The sequence below is a fragment of the Osmia bicornis genome, chromosome 16 (assembly GCF_907164935.1).
Source record: "Osmia bicornis bicornis chromosome 16, iOsmBic2.1, whole genome shotgun sequence".
In the NCBI taxonomy this organism is placed as follows: domain Eukaryota; kingdom Metazoa; phylum Arthropoda; class Insecta; order Hymenoptera; family Megachilidae; genus Osmia; species Osmia bicornis.
The window spans coordinates 123,810-144,884 of NC_060231.1; the positions used below are offsets into that span (position 1 = coordinate 123,810).

Sequence of the window (21,075 nt, forward strand, 5' to 3'; positions counted from 1 at the left end):
CTACATTTGATATAATGTAATATACTGATACCTTCCTACCGATTTATGTACATTTAATAACAATATCTTTATTACTATATCTGCATTAGGTATGTAATATATATTTAATAACAGTATCATTATTACTATATCTGCGTTAGATATGTAATATACATTTAATCACAATATCATTCTTAGTATATCTACATTAGATGTAATGTAATATACTGATTCGTTACCACAGATCAGTTTATATTTAATAACAATATCATTATTACTACACCCACATTAGATATAATGTAATACACTGATACCTTCCTACAGATTAATGTACTTTTAGTAACAATATCATTATTACTATATCTGCATTAGATATGTAATATACATTAAATAACAATATCATTATTACTATATCTGCATTAGATATGTGATATACATTTAATAACAATATCATTATTACTATATCTGCATTAGGTATGTAATATACCCAGATAGCACAGACATATCATGTATGTCCATCGTACGTCCATGCTAGACGTTTCGGACGTACGGAGAATGTCCCGTTAACATCCATATGTCCCCTCTAAGTCCTGGTTATGTCCTTTAAAGATCCTAGGAAGGTGCTTGTTAAAAAGTGGAATGTGCAGAGTACGTCCTGTGCGTACATTCTCAGGATGTTTTCTGAACGTCCTAAAGTAACATTCTCTGTACGTTGTGTGAACGTTTACAAAACGTCGCAGAACGCTATACTAACGTCTTGAAAGGCGTACAAGGAACGTATACGGAACGTCCGAAAGTAACATTCTCTGTACGTTGTGTGAACGTTTACAAAACGTTGCAGAACGCTATATTAACGTCTTGAAAGCCATATAAGGAATGTGTTCCGAGCATTTAAAATTACAAAACGTTTTCTGTACTTTTTTTTATAATCTTTATTTTTATTACATATCTATTATTTATTTTATTATTTCTACTACAAATCTTTTACAATGATCTTGTTGCGTTCCGCAGCTCTCCTTAGCCAAGTCTGTATGGACTTTTGTTGTTTGTGCTGCGTCTAAACAACAGAAATTCAGTTCAATAATATATTCAATTCGAAACAAATAAATATAAAAAATAACGTATGATGGATACCGACTACATGTTTTTCATATATATATACATAGAATTGTACGCACAACCATTTCATAAAGAAAAATAAAAAATCGGTATGCATCGTATACGAATAACATATGTGTTGTCGTCTTAAAAAAGGCATAATTACCTATTATTAAGAAAAATTAAGGAATTAAGTTAATTAAGAAAAAAGTGACACTTACTTGAGATGGCAGAAAAACTCGTCAACACACTATAAACACCAGTAAGAAATACTAATATTCACTCGTAATATGACGATCGTCAACGCTTGAAATTCACACTCAAAGTGTACGGAGACTCGCTATACATCTTGTCGCAACAACGTTTCACGAAAAAGTGTCGATGGTGGCTCGTCATATTCCCAAGTTGGAAATTCCGCCAATCGTTTGTCAGCGCCCGGGATCTGTTTTCTGCTTAGGCCTTGTCATAAAACAGCAGGCCCCAAACTTCGGTCGTTCTCGCCGCGCGGGTGACATACGGGTCATTCTACCCTATTTTGGACATATGTCTCATCTATGTCCGTAGGACTTTCAAGACGGACGTTCCTAGGACATACGAAATATACATTTTGTGGACATCCCAAGGATGTTCAAAATGGACGTTGGACGTTCGGACATAATCTGGACATGAAACGGACGCCCCTGGGATGTACGGTGCTATCTGGGATTATATCCAATGTAGATATAGTATCAACGATGTTGTTATCAAATGTACATTGATCTGAGGGTAGGGCTCAGTATATTACATTATATCCAATGTAGATATAGTGTCAACGATGTTGTTACTAAACGTACATTGATCTGTGGGAAGGGATGAGTATATTAGATTATATGCAATGTAGATATAGTATCACCGATGTTGTTAACAAATGTACATTGATCTGGGGGAAGGGATCAGTATATTACATTATATCTAATGTAGATATAGTACTAACGATACTGTTATTATATGTACATTAATCTGTGGGAACGGATCAGTATATTAGATTATATCCAATGTAGATATAGTATCAACGATGTTGTTAACAAATGTACATTGATCTGGGGGAAGGGATCAGTATATTACATTATATCTAATGTAGATATAGTAATAATGACATTGTTATTAAATGTACATTGTTCTGTGGGATTAAATCAGTATATTAGATTACATCTGATGTAGACGTAGTAACAATGATATTGTTATTAAACCTATATTACATATCTGATGTAGATATAGTAATAACGATACTGTTCTTATATGTACATTGATCTGTGGGAAGGGATCAGTATATTACATTATATCTAATGTAGATATAGTAATAACGATACTGTTATTATATGTACATTGATCTGTGGGAAGGGATTAGGATATTACATTATATCCAATGTAGATATAGTATCAGCGATGTTGTTAACAAATGTACATTGATCGGGGGGAAGGGATCAGTATATTACATTATATCCAATGTAGATATAGTACCAACGATGTTGTTATTAAATGTACATTGATCTGTGGGAAGGGATCAGTATATTACATTAGATCAAATGTAGATATAGTAATAACGATACTGATATTATATGTACTTTGATCTGTGGGGAGGGATTAGTATATTACATTATATCTAATGTAGATATAGTAATAATGATATTGTTATCAAATGTGCATTGATGTGTGGGAAGGAATCAGTATATTAAAATAGATTTAATGTAGATATAGTAATAACGATATTGTTATTCAATGTATATTACATATCTAATGTAGATATAGTAATAATGATACTCTTATTCTGTGTACATTGATCTGTGGGAAGGGATCAGTATATTACATTAGATCCAATGTAGATATAGTAATAATGATATTGTTATCAAATGTACATTGATCTGCGGGAAGGAATCGGTATATTACACAGTCCATCAAATTAAATTTTTTTTGTGATCTGCAATATCCATTACGTGATTCTTATAGGCTTTTGTTCAGTGATTACGAATCTGCAAACCGTTTTGCTCCTGTACGAACAGTTTTTGAGAAACAGGCATTTTTGTGAAAACGTATAGTTGTGGGAAAAAATGCAGTATTACATGAAAACTAAAAATGCGAGGAAGTTCAGGATTATATCAAAAGATAGAGGAGACTTTCCTCTATACGTCTGTATGTACAATTATATTTTTTGATGATTTTTAATATTTGTAAGTGCTTGTCAAAATTTGAAAAAGAGGTGCCGTCGGTAGTTTGTACGCGCTATTTTTGTATTTCTATGAAAAATCTTTTATCTAGCAGGAATTTACTATACAGGATTGCATTCTATGAACATTTCTGATGAAGAAACCATTCACAGAAAGCATTGGTATGGTTTGGTGTTGGAATAAATAAAGAAAATATCCATCGACAACGTGAATACGACGCGTTGCCGCCAGGCGGCTATTGTATGCCCACCTCGCCGCGCCAGTGCCGTAACTACGCGTAATCCTATACCTATGGTATCCTTCAATAACTATTTGCTTTTTAATAGTAAAATTTGATTTAATTGTGATCTAAAATTACATGAATGCTATAACATTGAAATTGATAACTTTCATAAACTATTATAATCAAATTTATAACATTCAATTCTATATAGCGTTATTTATTTTAAATCAAAATTTGGATATCACAGTTAGTTTACTAAGAAATCATCTGTCTATTTTCGTAGCTCAATAGAATTCTTACTGTCCGTGCACGTGTTAAGAGCACAATATTAATTTCCAACCCACACATGTTTCCCTGCTATCCGGGGATATAAACTTTATTTCAACAGCATGTTTTTAAAATTTATATCGGGGAAAAACCTAAAACATAATTGAGTCTAAGCATTCGACTCCGTTTTCTGCTTGCTAATAATGGACTCATCATAAAACGCTTTCGTTCATCTGCGACGGGCAAGGGGCAATAAAAATAAATAAAACTACCTGATCACCGATATCTGTCTCTCAGAAGTCACGATCGATCCAAGGTTCTCGGGTAAGTGCCGTGTCTTTTGACACAGTCCTCTTGCCAGAGGCTTCCCAGACCCTTTCCACTTCGTGGCATGATCGTTAAAGAATAGCGTCTTTATACTTTAAAGCAAAGCAACGTCGAGTCGCTTGCCTTTCCCAAACATTTCCATATTTCCTTTCAAACAATCAATCCTATGGCACCCGATAGCTACATGACTTCGAGTCTCCAGCCATCGACAGGCGTCTGGATTGCATCCTTGCAGACGTCCCTCTTGGGTCACACGCAGGCTAAAACCCTATCATAAATCGTTCGAAAACAAAATACGCCAGGCTAATTGCCTTCAATAACCCTTAAAAATAAGCTGTCGCTAACATGTCATGATTTTGGGATTTTCGCTCAAGGCGTGTCCAGAGGACAGGACCCGTCCACCTCCTACATCTTTCAGTAATTTTCATTGGGTAACATCCATTTTACAAGTTCTACTCAAAGTCCCTCCCTCAGATCAAATATGTATAAAACACTAGGCGGTAGATTTCAGACAGCATTTTGAAATCTCTCAGCAAAACAGAATCGTTAAACGGCAGCAATGAAAAGAGAACAGTTTTTATACAATTTAAAGTGCAGTGCATCAGAACACACGAACATTACACGCGATATAAAAACATTTAAATTTAATAGTTACTTAGATTCTTTTAATTATTATATATATTAGATGTATATAGCACTGTATATGTATGTTGTACGGCAGTTTTGGTGACATTTTTTCCAACGAATCGGCAGTTTCGGCGACATCTGGCAGTTTTAACGACCGATGTCAAAGCCATAGCGGTATAATGGTGGGTTTGGTGACAGTCGCTATAACTGCCGAAATACGGTTTAATTTTTATATACGGTTTATTCCATGCCAAATCGATAACTTTTCAGCGATTTTGTTCTAAATGAAATTTGTTGTAGTCCATGTGAAATTCGGAGGGGATTAAATCATCACTTTGCAAGTTCAGGATTTGTTTAGAAGTTACAGGCCTTCGACGTTTTCAATTTTTGCCCATTTTGGCGAAAACGGGCTTCAGATACGAATTTTTATCTTAGAAACTGTTTGTCTGATTAAGCTAAATTTTTTTTAACCGACTTTGGAAAGGAGAAGATTACTGAATTCGATCAGTTTTTTTTCTTTTTCTTTTCTTTTTTTATGTTCACCGATTACTCCGAAATGGATAGACCAATCGGAACGAAAACCTTTGCATCTTGTAGGACATGTCTCCCGATTAATCCCATAAAAAATCATCTTGCATATTTTCATTGTTTACCATTTTTTGTTGCAAAAAAGCGTACTGTTTCATGTATGTTCGGCGTTTTTTTTACAGGCAATGTACCAATCGCGATGAAACCTTTCGCATTTTGTAGAAGATGTTTTCGTGATAATCCCATTCGCAACAAACTTTTTGCTGCAATTCTCTGTTGTTATACTAATGTTGTACGATGTATAGCTATTACACTGCAAAGAATATACAGATCGTCACTAAAAAGTGAGAAATACAATAATATAGAAAAAACACTGACTATAAAGTATGAAATAATGTTGATTTAATTTGTATGAATTCTCACCAGCTCAGTTGATTTAAATATTAAATAGCATATTAAATACAGTACAATCTTTTCGGAGGCAGCGCAAAATTAAAAATTTTATGAATGAATGATGCTGCTGAATATGATTTGATTGGAGTATGGTGGACTTAGTAATAAATGGGCAGGAAGGAAAAATATGTAAAACCATGTCAAAGAATTAAAGGATTTTGGTCATTTTCAATGTAGAAAATTTTTAATTTTGGTCGGCCTCCGAAAATACGGCATTGTATTCAATATGCTATTTAATATTTTAACCAATTTTATCAAAAGTTGGTGGTAATATATCCAAATTAACACAAAATTATTTCATACCTTTTAGTGCATTCCACAGACCATTGTATTTTTTTTCAGACTTTTTAGTACATCTCGAAGTCAGTAGCGAATTCTAGTGTGTTTTCTGTTTCCAAAACCTCTAATGGATCTATACAGCTACACAAGTCCCACAAGGGGTACTACCCACAAGTGTAACGTTCACTTATTCACATAAACTTTGCCACTTTGTAGAGCTCGTCGAGCTGAACACGCCTATACCCCATTTTGGGGGCAGACGGCTAATTGATTTAAAAGATATAAACAATTAAAGTTAGTTACTCCTTACATTCAGAAGTATGACAAACTCACACATATAAACGGTTAGCTCCACGGTAAAACTCATGACCCCCAATCTAAAGGTCCACGTTTCAAATCCATGGTCCTGAACTTTCTTTTTAAATTATAATTTAAATAACTATTACAGCTGTGCTATGATTATTGCATTTATTAATAATTAATTAGGTACGCTGTAATTTTTATAGAATTTAAGTTATGTTTTCTATCCAGTACGTACATTTACATCCTTACCCCATTCGAAATTTATACCCGTTTATTTGTTATTACACACACAGACAATTATTTTTTACAAGTTCAATTTACTCAAAAAGGATACATTCATTTATACTACCGTACCATTTTATAATTCATATTTACAAGTATTGACAAGTAGCTACAGCAAGATGTAGTTATTTACAGTTATGTACAAGTACTTGTATCTATTTACAATAATTGTGCGTCTGTAGTAACAAATAAACGCTTGGAAATTTCGAATACATTAACGATGCAAATGTACGTACTGGACAGAAAAAAATTAACTTAAATTCTATAAAAATTGCAGCGCATGTAATTAATTATTAATAAATGCGAAGAGATTGTAGCACAGCTGTAATAGTTATTCGAAAGAGACAAATAATAATTTAAAAAAAAAATGGGTACTCAGAGATTTGAACCTTAGATCTTTAGAGTGCAACTCATGCATTCTACCACGAAGCTAACCGTTTACATACTTTAGTTTGTCATACTTTTCAATATGACTAGTTACTAACTTTAATTGTTAATATCTTTTCAACAATTAACCGTCTACACCGAAAATGGGATATAGGCGTATTCAACTCGACGAGCTCTAAAAGGTCGCAAAGTTTCATGAAGCAAATACAGTCAGGGAAACTACGTATTACTTTTGACAGGTATAGGTTAGAGTGAATCACATCTTAAAAGTACTTACCAAATTACAAGCAGAATGAATCATATATAGCAGGAAATGGGAAGCAAGATGGAATAATATTGTTGAATAATAAATACGTGCAAGTTTATTTAAGTTTATTTGAACTTTATATGTTGTTGACAATACGGCATGGCATGGTACGTACATTCATATATACTCTTGGTACTCCTTCTAAAGTAGCATGTATCTTTTCACATTAACAAAAAGAGCATATAATAGAGGCCTTTCACTAATTGAATACGACAATCAAAATCAAAATGCCATTATTTAATAATTAATTTGGTAGATTTCAAATATAGGAGCAGTTGAATATAAAGTATCAATATATAATGTTATGACTTCTTATTCTTTTTATATTTTCAGAATCTGTTCAGACATTGACAGGAAAATTACCACCAAAAATTATGAAGTACAAAAATTGAATAGATACATTAAAGAAATTAACCAGCGTAGAGTGAAATACCAAGACCAATAACACAAACGTACTCTGAAAAGAGATGCAATTACTTTGTCGCAAGATATATCTGGAAATATGTTTAAGGTAAAAGAAATAGGGATTCTTATTTTCTTCAATACATCCTTTATTTCAAATTCATGTTGTGCAGTACAATGTATCAATTTATAATAATATAATATCTTTTTCTTTATTTTCAACATATATTCTGACATTAATGAGGAAATTACAACAAAAAATTTACGGAGTAGAAAAATTTGATGGATATAGTGAACAAATTATCCAAAGAAGAAGATTATAAAATTAGATAAGTTTGTCTCCCAAATCATGGACTATAAAAACAATGTAATGCGAGCATATTTTAAGTAAATAAATTAATAGAAGAAAATGAAACTCTTAAATTGTAATTTCCTGTTCCAATTTCCTTAATATAGAATTTAATTCATGGTTCGCATTGTCCTTTTCTACTTACAAATAAATACATGTGTCGTGTCAAAATTCCTAAATAAAAAAAAGAAGTTGTAATATCGCAGTTGTTACTTTACTATTCACCTTCATCTATTTTGTATCACATGTGTTTAAAAATCTCAAACTCATCTCATCCGACTATAAGAGTCCAATTAAAATATTTTATTATTCAGACCATTTAGAAAAAATATTAAAACATTTAGAAACAATCTTGTTCAGCGAAGACTTATGGAGAAAAGATAGGAAATGATATCCAATTACTATAAATTAGTTTTATGTCACCATAGGCAAATATAACCTAAAATCTTACAATATGCAATTCACTTAATTTCTTGAACAACTGTACTAGATAATATTAATCACATGTAGTCCGACAATATATAGTGTCAATTACATTTCTTTTTCCTGGTAATTTCCGATCCTTTACAATTTTTTGGCGAAACACGGAGCACATGACAGAATGAAACGCGTGATGCAGCTGACGCGATAAAACTGTAGAAAACGATAGAAATCGATAGTTCTACTATTTTTCCACGCATTTTCATGATCAACACCATTTTCATGATTTTTGTCGAAAATCTCGAGTGCTTTTCAATTTTTTAACGAGGGAAGGTGCTTATCATGAAAAATAAGTTATTTTAAATACGACGCAATAAAATACTAAAAAATCGCAAAAATCAGTATTTCCACTATTTTTCCATGTATTTACATGATCGACCACTCTTTTTACTGGAAATCGCAAATACTTTCCAATTTCTAAGCGAGAACAGGTGCTTATCGTGGAAAATAAGCTGTTTTAAATACGACACAATAAAATAGTAAAAAATTGCAAAAATCATTATTTCCACTATTTTTCCATGTACATTTAATAACAATACCATTATTACTGTATCTACATTAGATATCGTGTAATATACTGATTTAATACCACAGACCAATGTACATTTGATAACAATATCATTGTTACTATATCTACATTGGTTATAATGTACTATACTAATCCCTCCCCACAGATGAATGTACATATGAAAACAGTATCGTTATTACTATATTTACATTAGATATAATGTAATATACTGATTTGCTCCCACAGACCAATGTTCATTTAATAACAATATCATTATTACTATATCTAGATTAGGTATAATGTAATATAGTAATCTCTCCCCACAGACCAATGTACATATAAAAACGGTATCGTTATTACTATATCTACATTAGATATAATGTAATATACTGATTTGCTCCCACAGACCAATGTTCATTTAATAACAATATCATTATTACTATATCTACATTAGATATAATGTAATATACTAATCCCGCCACACAGATCAATGTACATATAATAACAGTATCGTTATTACTATATATACATTAGATATAATGTAATATACTGATTTGTTACCATATAACAATGTTCATTTAATAACAATATCATTATTACTATATCTACACTAGATATAATGTAATATACTGATCCCTTCCCACAGATCAATGTACATATAATAACAGTATCGTTATTACTATATCTACATTAGATATGTAACATAGATTTAATAACAATATCATTATTACTATATCTAAGTTAGATATAATGCAATATACTGAGCCCTTCCCACAGATCAATGTACAATTGATAACAACATCGTTGGTACTATATCTACATTGGATATAATGTAATATACTAATCCCTTCCGACAGATCAATGTACATATAATAACAGTATCGTTATTACTATATCTGCATTAGATATAATGTAATATACTGATTTGTTCCCACAGACCAATGTTCATTTACTAGCAATATCATTATTGCTATATCTACAGTAGATATAATGTAATATACTGATCCCTTCCCACAGATCAATGGTGATTTGATAACAATATCATTATTACTATATCTACATTAGATATAATGTAATATACTAGCACGGAGAAACAGAGGAACGTGGCGATGCCCATCAAGAACGGGATGGAACACTTGGCAGAGTGCGTCGACGCACTTCGCCAGGTCATGCGGACTAGCCACGCCATCCTGACCCAGGTTCTCTGCGCGTCAACAGCAGGAGTAGAGGTGCTTGCCAGTACACGCAAGAGGCCCCGACCCCTTGTGCCATCCTCCCCCGAGGAGGAGGAGGATAAGCGCAAGGAAAGGCCAGCTCCCGCGACCGAGTCGTGGGCCACTGTGGCTGGCAAAAGAAAGCGGAAAAGGGGGAAAGGGACCGACAATGCGGAACCCTCAGAGGGAACCCCAAAAGGTGTCCCCAGACCACCGCTAAAGTTGCCTCCACGGCGACGACGGATAAAGCCGCCCCCAAAAAACCCGGAACGACGCTGGGTAAGTCGAAGGCGGGCGCGGCTATGTCCGTGGCACCTCCGCCGACGCCTGTCAAGGGCAAGCATCGGAGGTCGAAACGCAGAGCCGTCGTCGTGCAGCCGGCAGCCCGGAAGTCCTACGCGGACGTCCTGGGCAGAATCCGGCGACAGGTGCGTCCGGAGGAGACGGAAACGGAGTTCGGTCAAATCCGGAAGACTCAGGGGGGCGGTGTCCTGCTGGAGCTGGCGCGCTGCAAGGATCAGCGCGTCCTCCAGGACGCCAGCAAAGCCGCCGTGGGAGATGCCGCGGAAGTCAGGACCCTGGTTCCGCGCATGCGCGTCGAGATATGTGATCTCGACTGCTGCACGACCGGCGAGGAGGTGCGCGCTGCTGTGGTGCGAGCTCTGGGTGATCAGCTAAGTGGGGAGCTGAAGGTCACCATGCTCGCGCCAAACAGCAGTGAGCAACGCAAGGCAGTGGTGGATGCCGAGGAGACGGCTTCCATCCAGCTGATCGCGAGAAATCGCATCAAGATCGGCTGGATAAACTGCCGAGTCAGGCGCTGGGCCGAAGTCCCGAAGTGCTTCAGGTGCTTAGCCTATGGGCACACGAAGCGGGATTGCAAGGGCCCAGACCGAAGCAAGGCCTGCTGGAGGTGCGGTAAGGACAATCACAAGTCCAACGACTGCTCCTCCCCTCCTCGCTGCATGCTCTGCGCCGAGCTGGGCGTGCAGCAGCTCGATCACGCACCAGGGTCTGGGGTCTGTAAGGCCTTCCGAGACGTCTTTAGTGCCCAGAAGCGTAGGACGCAATGGCGACGGTGATTCAGTGCAATCTTAACCGCAGCCAGGTCGCCGACAATTTGCTCACACAGCTGTCCCTTGAAATGGGCGCTGATGTTGTAGTAATCAGCGAGCAGTACCGGAACCGGGACTGCTCGTCGTGGTACGTCGACGACCTGGGCGTTGCCGCGCTCTGGGTGAGGGACCTCCAGAAGGTCCCAGTGGTGTGTCGCGGAGCGGGTCGTAGGTTCGTCTGGGCCAAATCCCGGGACGTTACATACGTGAATGTCTATCTCTCCCCCAACGATAGCACTTGCGTGTTCCGGGAAAGGCTCGACGACCTGGAAGACGCGCTCCGCGACATGAACGGCGGGCTCGTTGTGGCAGGCGATTTCAACGCCAGGGCTCTAGAGTGGGGGATGCCAGCTCCCAACACCAGGAGCAAACTGGTTTTGGAGATGGCATCCAGGCTGGGGTTGATAGTGCTCAACACCGGCACTACACCGACCTACCGACGACCCGGCTTCGGCGATTCCATTCCAGACGTTACTCTGGTTTCGGAGTGTCTGGGTCGCCGAGCCGTGGGCTGGAGGGTGATGGAAGATTTCACTGGTAGTGATCATCCACCTTCCAGATATCGTCCGGTAGGGCGGCACAGCACCGCAATCCTCAGCGCCCACTTGGCTGGAACACGGCCAAGCTGGACGAGGAAAAGTTCGCCGAGTGCTTGAGTCGCGGCCTCGGGGGCATACCATCCGCCCCCGGTGATCGCCCCGACAGGGGCTTCGCTGAAGCCCTGGTCAGCGACACCATACGGCTCATCACTCGGGCTTGCGACGCCTCGATCCCGCGGAAAAAGCCGTGGAAAGGCTGAGCCCAGGCATACTGGTGGACGGACCAGATCGCCAGCCTCAGACGGGAGTGTCTGAGGCTACGGAGACTGGCGCAACGAGCTCGCGGTAGAACGGAGGCCTCCGACAGGTCAGCCGAGTACAAGGCGGCGAAGAAGACGCTCAACCGGGCTATCAAGGATAGTAAAGCCCGCTGCTGGCGAGAGCTGTGCGACTAGGTGAACCGCGACCCTTGGGGACAAGCTTATAAATTTTTCACCCGCAAGATCCGGTCGCCCGCCGCACAGAGCACGATGGCCGCAGCTACCGCCGAGCGTGTGGTAGACGGACTGTTTCCTAACCACCCAGCAAGGGATTTTTATCCGGAGCTGGGCGACGGAGAGGCCATCCCTACCTTCACTCGGGAGGAGCTGCTGTCAGCAGTGGGTTCCTTGAAGCCCGGGAAAGCCCCGGGCCCGGACAGCATTCCAGCGGAGGTACTGAAGATGGTGGCGCGTCTCCACCCAGACCTCCTGCTGGAAATGTACAACACCTGCCTCCGGGCAAGCGTCTTCCCGTCGCCTTGGAAGGTTGCGCGGCTTGTACTTATCAGCAAAGGGAAGGGTCCCCCGGACTCTCCATCATCTTACCGACCGCTGTGTATGCTAAACACAGCCGGTAAGGTGATGGAGAAGATGATGAAGGCTCGCCTGCTTCAGGCAGTACAAGCCGCCGCTGACCTGTCGGACCGACAGCACGGCTTCAGGAGAGGGCACTCCACCCTCAGTGCCATCTCCGATGTAGTCGAAGCTGTCGGACGTGCGGACAATGCGTGCCACCAGGCCCGCCCGCTGGTCCTCCTCGTCACGCTGGACGTTCCCAACGCGTTCAACTCGGTGAGGTGGATAGATATGCTGCGGGCGCTCGAGCGTTTTCGAGTCCCCAGCTATCTGTTGGCCATGGTCAGCGATTACCTCCGTGATCGCAGGCTTACGTACGAGACGGAAGAGGATTCCAGAAGTCGCGCAGTCTCAGCCGGGGCAGCGCAGGGGTCCGTTCTGGGACCCGACCGCTGGAACGTCTTGTACGACAGCCTACTCAGCATCGAAATGCCCGATGACGTGTACCTTGTCGCGTACGCGGATGACATCGCCGTCGTCATCACCGCCCGTAGCATCGAGCTGGCGCAGCTCAAGCTGAACCAGGTGATGCGGCGGGTCGGAGACTGGATGGACAGCCACGGCCTCCAGCTGGCGATCCCGAAAACCGAGATCGTCATGCTTACGAGGAGGCGTATACCCACCGTCGTGCCTATGATGGTGGGTGACGTGGCTGTCCAGACACGTAGAAGCGCACGGTACCTGGGGGTGATGCTTGATAACAAGCTCACCTACTGGGACCACATACGCGCAGTCTCCGACAGGGCGACGCCAAAGTCGGCAGAGCTGAGCAGGCTGATGGCCAACATCGGCGGGCCGAGGCCTGGGAAACGTAGGCTCTTGATGTCCACCGTCCAGTCCATGCTTCTGTACGGAGCTGAGATATGGGCCGGGGCCTTGGACATCAAGAAATACAGGGCACGCATGGCCTCCGTCCAGCGGCGCGGAGCGCTGCGGGGAGCTAGCTGTTATCGTACAGTATCCGCACTTGCAGTGCTCGCGATCGCTGGGATCCTCCCCATCGATCTTCTCGCCAAGGAGAGAAGGAGGATCTTCGAGCTGAGCTCGGAGATGGACAGGACAGAGGCCGCGGGGATAGCGCGCGCTGAAACTCTCTCGGAGTGGCAGCGTCGCTGGACCGCGGGCGGCACAGGCCGGTGGACAGCCCGGCTGATTGGGGACCTGAGGCCCTGGCAGGAGCGCGCTCTCGGCGAGGTAGACTTCTACTTCAGCCAGCTCCTGTCAGGGCACGGCTACTTCCGGAACTACCTGTACCTGATGGTCAAAGTCAGGTCCCCGACGTGCTACTACTGCGACGCCGAGCGAGACGACGCGTTCCACACGTTCTTCGTTTGTGCTCGCATTAGCGACGAATGCTCCGCAGTGACCACGCAGCTGACCACGACATCACCCCAGAAAACATCGTGGGAGTGATGCTGCGGAGCGTAGAACTGTGGGACGCGGTCGCGGCGTTCGCGACCTCTGTCCTGGTGGCGAAGAGGATCGATGGGTGTCTACAGGACCCCCGTCCAGGTCCTGTAGAATAGAGGAGGCCTGCTGTCTGCGCAGGCCAGCACGCCACGGGTCCAGACCGAAGTAATGCGATGAGCGGATTCCGGTCTGGGCTCATATGTGGGGTCAGAGGTGGTTTTAGTGGGTAGGCCCTTCGGTATAATTGCTGGAGGGAGAGTCCCACAGTACTTCCGCAACATGCTGCGCGGGTCTGCGTAATGCATTCCCACCTCTTAAAAAAAAAAAAAAAAAAAAATGTAATATACTAATACCTCCAGGCAGATCAATGTACATACAATAACAGTATCGTTATCACTATATCTACCTTAGATATGTAATATACATTTAATAACAGTATCATTATTACTATATCTACATCAGATGTAATTTAATATACTGATTTAATACCACAGACCAATGTATATTTAATAACAATATCATTATTACTATATCAACATTGGATCTAATGTATTAAACTGATTCCTTCCCACAGATCAATGTACATTGATAACAATATCATTATTACTATATCTACATTTGATATAATCTAATACACTGATCCCTTCCCACAGATCAATGCACATTGATAACAATATCATTATTACTATATCTACATTAGATATAATGTAATATACTGATCCCTCGCACAGATACTATATCTACATTGGATATGGAATATAGATTTAATAACAATATCGTTATTAATATATCTACATTACATATAATGTAATATAATGATCCCTTCCCACAGATCAATGTACATATAATAACAGTATCGTTATTACTGCATCTACATTAGATTTGTAATATACATTTAATAACAATATCATTGTTACTATATCTACATCAGATGTAATTTAATATACTGATTTAACCCCACAGACCAATGTACATCCAATAACAATATCATTATTACTATATCTACATTGGATCTAATGTAATATACTGATTCCTTCCCACAGATCAATGCACATCTGATAACAATATCATTATTACTATATCTACATTAGATATAATGTAATATACGGATCCCTTCCAACCGATCAATGTACATATAATAACAGTATCGTTATTACTATATCTACATTAGATATGTAATATACATATGATAGCAATATTATTATTAATATATCTACATCAGATGTAAATTAATATACTGACTTAATCCCACAGACCAATGTACATTTAATAACAATATCATGATTACTATATCTACATTCGATCTAACGTAATGTACTAATTCCTTCCCACCGATCAATGTACATTTGATAACAATATCACTATTACTATATCTACATTGGATATAATGTAATATACTAATCCCTTCCCACAGAACCAACATTATAAGGAAGAAGAAACACTGTGGCCCCTTTCTTTGAGGTAACTCTGCACTATTGTAAGCTGTATTCACTATTCCCAGCTGTAGATGCCACTTCCAGTGCAGCTGTGCAGAAAAAGAAGAAGAAGAAGAACAAATATCTGGGAATATGTGCGTGACGCCCCTTTCTTTGAGGTAAATCTGCAAATATCTCGGAAACGGTGCGAGCTATGGCAAAATGTTAAGAGACCTTTTTTGTAGGAAACTAAATTTCCTACTGTTTATGTTCTACGAGATTTTTTGATCACATGGGTAGTTTTCGAGATATATCGAGATATTTAAAAGTTCCGAAGCCGCACCAACATTATAAGGATGAAGAAACACTGTGGCCCCTTTCTTTGAGGTAACTCTGCACTATTCTAAGCTGTATTCACTATTCCGAGCTGTAAATGCCACTTCCACCGCAGCAGGGCAGAAGAAGAACAAGAAGAAGAAGAAATATCTCGGAATATGTGCGTGACGCTCCTTTCCTTGAGGTAAATCTGCAAATATCTCGGAAACGGTGCGAGCTATGGCAAAATGTTAAGACACCGTTTTGTAGGAAATTGTATTTCCTACTATTTATGTTCTGTGACATTTTTTGATCAGATGCGTAGTTTTCGAGATTTATCGAGATATTCAAAGGTTGCGAAGCCGCACGAAAATTATAAGGACGAAGAAACACTGTGGCCCCTTTCTTTGACGTAACTCTGCACTTTTTTAAGCTGTATTCACTATTCCGAGCTGTAAATGCCACTTCCAGCGCAGCTGTGCAGAAGAAGAACAAGAAGAAGAAGAAATATCCCGGAATATGTGCGTGACGCATATTTCCTTGAGGTAAATCCGCAAATATCTTGAAAAGAGTGCGGACTACGGCAAAATGTTCAGAGACCTTTTTTGTAGGAAATTAAATTGCCTACTATTTATGTTCTATGACATTTTTTGATGAGATTGAGTAGTTTTCGAGATATATCGCGATATTTAAAAGTTCCGAAGTCGCACCATCATTATAAAGGGAAATATCTCGGAAACGGTGCGAGCTACGGCACAATGTTAAGAGACCTTTTTGGTAGCAAATTATATTTCCTACTATTTCTGTTGTACTAGCTTTTGTCCGCGGCTTCGTTCGCACAGGAAACCGTTTAATGCCCTCGGAAATTGATATTGTTTCTCCATAAAACATTTTATCCCCCTGTTCACCCCTATAGAGTTTTAATTTCGTCATGTCACCATCTTAGATTTCAAACGTTATCGTCACAAATGTTGCAGTAATAATAGAAGTTGGCCCGCCTTATCTCGCTGTTCATATACTGTCCGGGAAGCGGCGGCGGTGCGCGCAACTGTGGTGTGTAGGAGAGGGGAGAAAAAGGTGTTTCGTCTCGGGATCGTCTGTCAGACTTGTCAGTGGGGCAACAACAGACGATTCCTGCCCCAGACACCTATCTTACCGGCGTTTGGATCTCATATATATCCGAACCGCATGCCGGGGTACCGCTTGCAGGAACACCTAGGCTCGTCGCCACCTAGCGGACCCCGACCCGAACTCAAGGCGTCCGGGGAGACGAAACACTCTCTCCCCCTCCACTAAACGCCTACAGTGGGAAGATAATGGCCTTATAACTTTGAAGCAACGGTTTAGTGATAACATAATAATTACGTACTTACATGTTAAAGTTGAAGTTTCTAGATACATTTACGGAAATAAGGCAACTTTAAGGAGAAATAATTGTATTGATGAGCATTAAGACTAAGTATGAAGTAAATCCGACCACGAACACAATATGTCCCATACAAAGGTTGCAACCCCTTTCCACCCCTTCATGGCTTGAATTCTTTAAAATGCTGAAATAGGTGTTTAATTAAATATATCAAAGAGCGTTAAGACCAAGTTTCAAGCAAATCCGACCATAAATAAAGTATTCCTCATACAAAAGTTGGAACCCCTTTTCACCCCTTCAGGGGTTGAATTCTTTAAAATGCTGAAATAGGTGTTTAATTAAATATATCAGAGAGCGTTAAGACCAAGTTTCAAGCAAATCTGACCACAAATAAAGTATTCCTCATACAAAGGTTGCAACCCCTTTTCACCCCTTCAGGGGTGGAATTTCGAAATACCCTTTCTTATTTCTTGTATACATCATAAAGGAAACCTCTATGCAAAATTTCAGCTTTCTAGGTCCAAAGGTTTGGCCTAGGCGTTGATGAGTCAGTGAGTCAGGTCTTTTCTTTTTATATATATAGATCCACAATTTCTTGTTTGTAATTTCCTCATCAATGTCTGAATAAATACTGAAAATAAAGAAAAAGAAATCATATTATTATATATTGATTCATTGTCCACAACAACATTAATTTGGAATAAAGAATGTATTGAACAACATAAGGTTTAATATTTCTTTTACCTCAAACGTATTTCCTGATATATCCTGCGAGAATGTAATTTTCAGGGTACATTTTTCTTATTTGTCCTATTATTTTATTCCATACTGTTTAAATTCTTTAATGGATCTATTCAATTTTTCTACTGCATAATTTATTAGTTGTAATTTCCTCATCAATGTCTGAATAAATGCTGAGAATAAAGAAGAATAAATCATATTATTATATATTGATACATTTTACTCAACAACATTAATTTGGAATAAAGAATGTATTGAAGAAAGTAAGGTTTAATATTTCTTTTACCTTCAACATACTTCCAGATATATCTTGTAAGAAAGTAACTGCATTCAATTTACACATGTTTTTCATTATAACCTATACTTGTCAAACGTTGCACATAACCATTTGACCTTATCGTTAGATATATGTAATCATATACTTTAGCATGCATACGCATTCAAATAGCATAGGAATTTAAATCGACAAACAATACCACCATCTGCCGATTTGCAAAGGCAATGATTATAAAACATATGGCGTCCAAATGGCACGACGTCCAAACGGCACGGCGTCCAGACGGCACGACGTCCAAAAGGAACGCGTCCAATCGGGCCGGCGTCCAAAAGGAACGCGTCCAATCGGCACGGCGTCCAAAAGGAACGCGTCCAATCGGGACGCGTCCAATCGGTCGACGTCCAAGTGGGCATCACTCTCATTTTTGATGCGTTCCACGGCAAGGGGATATTTCGACCCCTCGTCGTCAGCGAGTTGCAGGAGAGTGCGCACAGCGAGATACGGTGCAGCTTTCGTCCCGTAAGTGACCGTGGTCAGCTGGTACTGCGTTTCCTTCTGCGTGTCATCAAGCCAGAGTATCTGCTGCAAGCTCCAGTCATCTGGATGCACCTTGATTTGTCGGTACATCTTCGTGACTTCAGATGCAAACAGATGTTTGTATCTGCGTATCCAAATGAGCAGATCTGTGATGTTCAGCATCAGATTTGGACCAGTGTGTAGAAGATCGTTCAGCGAGTATCCTGAAGAAGTTAGATTGGAGCCGTTGAACACCACACGCAATGCGGTGATCGTGCTGCCCAACTTCATAACGCCATGATGCAGAAGAAAGTACTGAAACGTACTAGTTATTGAGTCGTTGTTCAGTCTTACCATATGACCAAGTTGCTCATACTCGAGCATGAACTTGGTGTACAGCTGATTGTACTGGGCGCCCTTACTGAGTCGTCTGAGAGTCCGTTGAAGGCAATTGTGCGCGGTCTGATACGAATTGCCAAGTGCTCGAGGATGAAGTTTGAGCGGCAATCGCACGATGTATCTTCCTGCGGAGTCTCTTGAATGCGTGGTCTTGAAATGATCTTCGCACTCTTGCTTGTCTGGGGTGAGCAAGGGTGCCGTGTTCTGCGGTGGCTCTTCCTGCGTCCAGAAGCGGCTGAGTAACTCACTCAACGGGCGATCAGTCTGAGTGCCCTCGAGGAGCCCGATTACGAACCAATCGAAGATCGAAAGTTCAGCGATCAACGGTGTTGAAATGTTGCGAATAATGTTTGGCTTGATGACTTGCCCGTATGCGTCGGCTCCGAGAATGATGTCCACCGGTCTGGATACGAGAAATTGAGGATCTGCGAGATTCAATTCCTCCAAATGCGATGGTAGCGTTGACTGAGATGGTGGTTCCGATGGCAAGCAAGTAGTCACCTTTGTGAGCACGTGTGCTTGAACGGTGACTGAAAGTGGTCTGTAGTTGGAATGGAGGGTAATATTGACCACTCCATTAGTCTGCGAGGTCCTTGCTCCACCAACTCCGTGGACATCCAATGAGGAGCGTTTTCGTCTGAGTCTAAGCTGATTTACTGAAGACTCTGAAATGAGAGAAACTTCAGAGCCTGAATCGACCAGAATTCTTACTTGCTGCGTTGCGAGGTCAGTGTGCACTCTTGCGAGTGCTGTTGCTAGAAGTGTGGTCCGTCGTATAATGGCTGCGTCGTCTCTTCTGGCACTTCTAAAAGCGGGGGCGCCGCGGTCGATTCTTCTTCCGCCTTGCTGGAGCCGGCCGAGCTATCGTGCGAAGCCGGTGCGATGTCTCGCGATTTCGGCATATTGATGGTCGAAAATCACTGCGTGGTCACTAAATGCACGAGAACGTCACAGAAACTTAATAGAGTCACTGTAAATCCTTTCACACCCCACTCGAACTAGCACTGCGTGTTCTTCGAACGGGCGCGGCCGTTACGCGTAATGGCGGCTTCGACCGTTACACATTTGTTCGAAACCGTCACTCACGAGCGTGCCTCTATCCGGCTCGAAGGACCAAAATGTTTCCATGTTCCCGTTTCCGAGATATTTGCCTTTATAATGTTGGTGCGGCTTCGGAACTTTGAAATATCTCGATATATCTCGAAAACTACGCATCTGATCAAAAAATGTCATAGAACATAAATAGTAAGAAATTTAACTTCCTACAAAAAAGGTCTCTTAACATTTTGCCATAGCTCGCACCGTTTCCTAGATATTTGCCTTTATAATGTTGGTGCGGCTTCGGAACTTTTAAATATCTCGATATGTTTGCGTGTTCACCTGGGCTGAGCTGACTGAGAAAACGAGGCACAGGTGACAATAAGCACAGTTCGTTTATTGTACGTCAAATATATACAGCGGCTAATTACAAACACAAGAAACACGTGAAACGATCACACTGCGTGGGCACGAACACTTACAATGATAATGCGTGGGCGAAGCGCGGTCAATTATACAAAATAGTCACAAATAGTTACGTGGACAAGGCGCGGTCAAATACTTGTTGTATTAACAATCGAAACTGAAACCTGATCTATGCGTGAGCGTGGACAAACGAAGCACGTGCGTATGCTCTAAGCGTTCGATCAAGAAGGCGGAAATCAATGATGGCGTCGATCTTGCGGTTCCGGCGTGGAGAGGGGACCGCGTAGACAAAGTGGGCCCGAGAGGTGCTGCCGCTATCGGTAACGACGTACCGACGAAATACTTTCGTTGCCACCTTCGTCGTTCTGCGTAGACTTGGGGAATTTCGCCAACATTTCCCCCCGG

The 21,075-nt window shown here is 40.7% G+C and overlaps 1 protein-coding gene across 1 annotated transcript; it reads right to left on the reverse strand.

Moving 5' to 3' along the window:
- Positions 1-14,396: 14,396 nt before the first annotated feature.
- LOC114882162 lies at positions 14,397-21,065 on the reverse strand. Its single transcript, XM_046289280.1, has 3 exons — positions 21,014-21,065; positions 18,794-19,871; positions 14,397-14,490 (listed from the first exon to the last, which is right to left on the reverse strand). The coding sequence occupies exons 1-3, from the start codon at positions 21,063-21,065 to the stop codon at positions 14,397-14,399; spliced, it is 1,224 nt and encodes a 407-aa protein (XP_046145236.1).
- Positions 21,066-21,075: the final 10 nt, after the last annotated feature.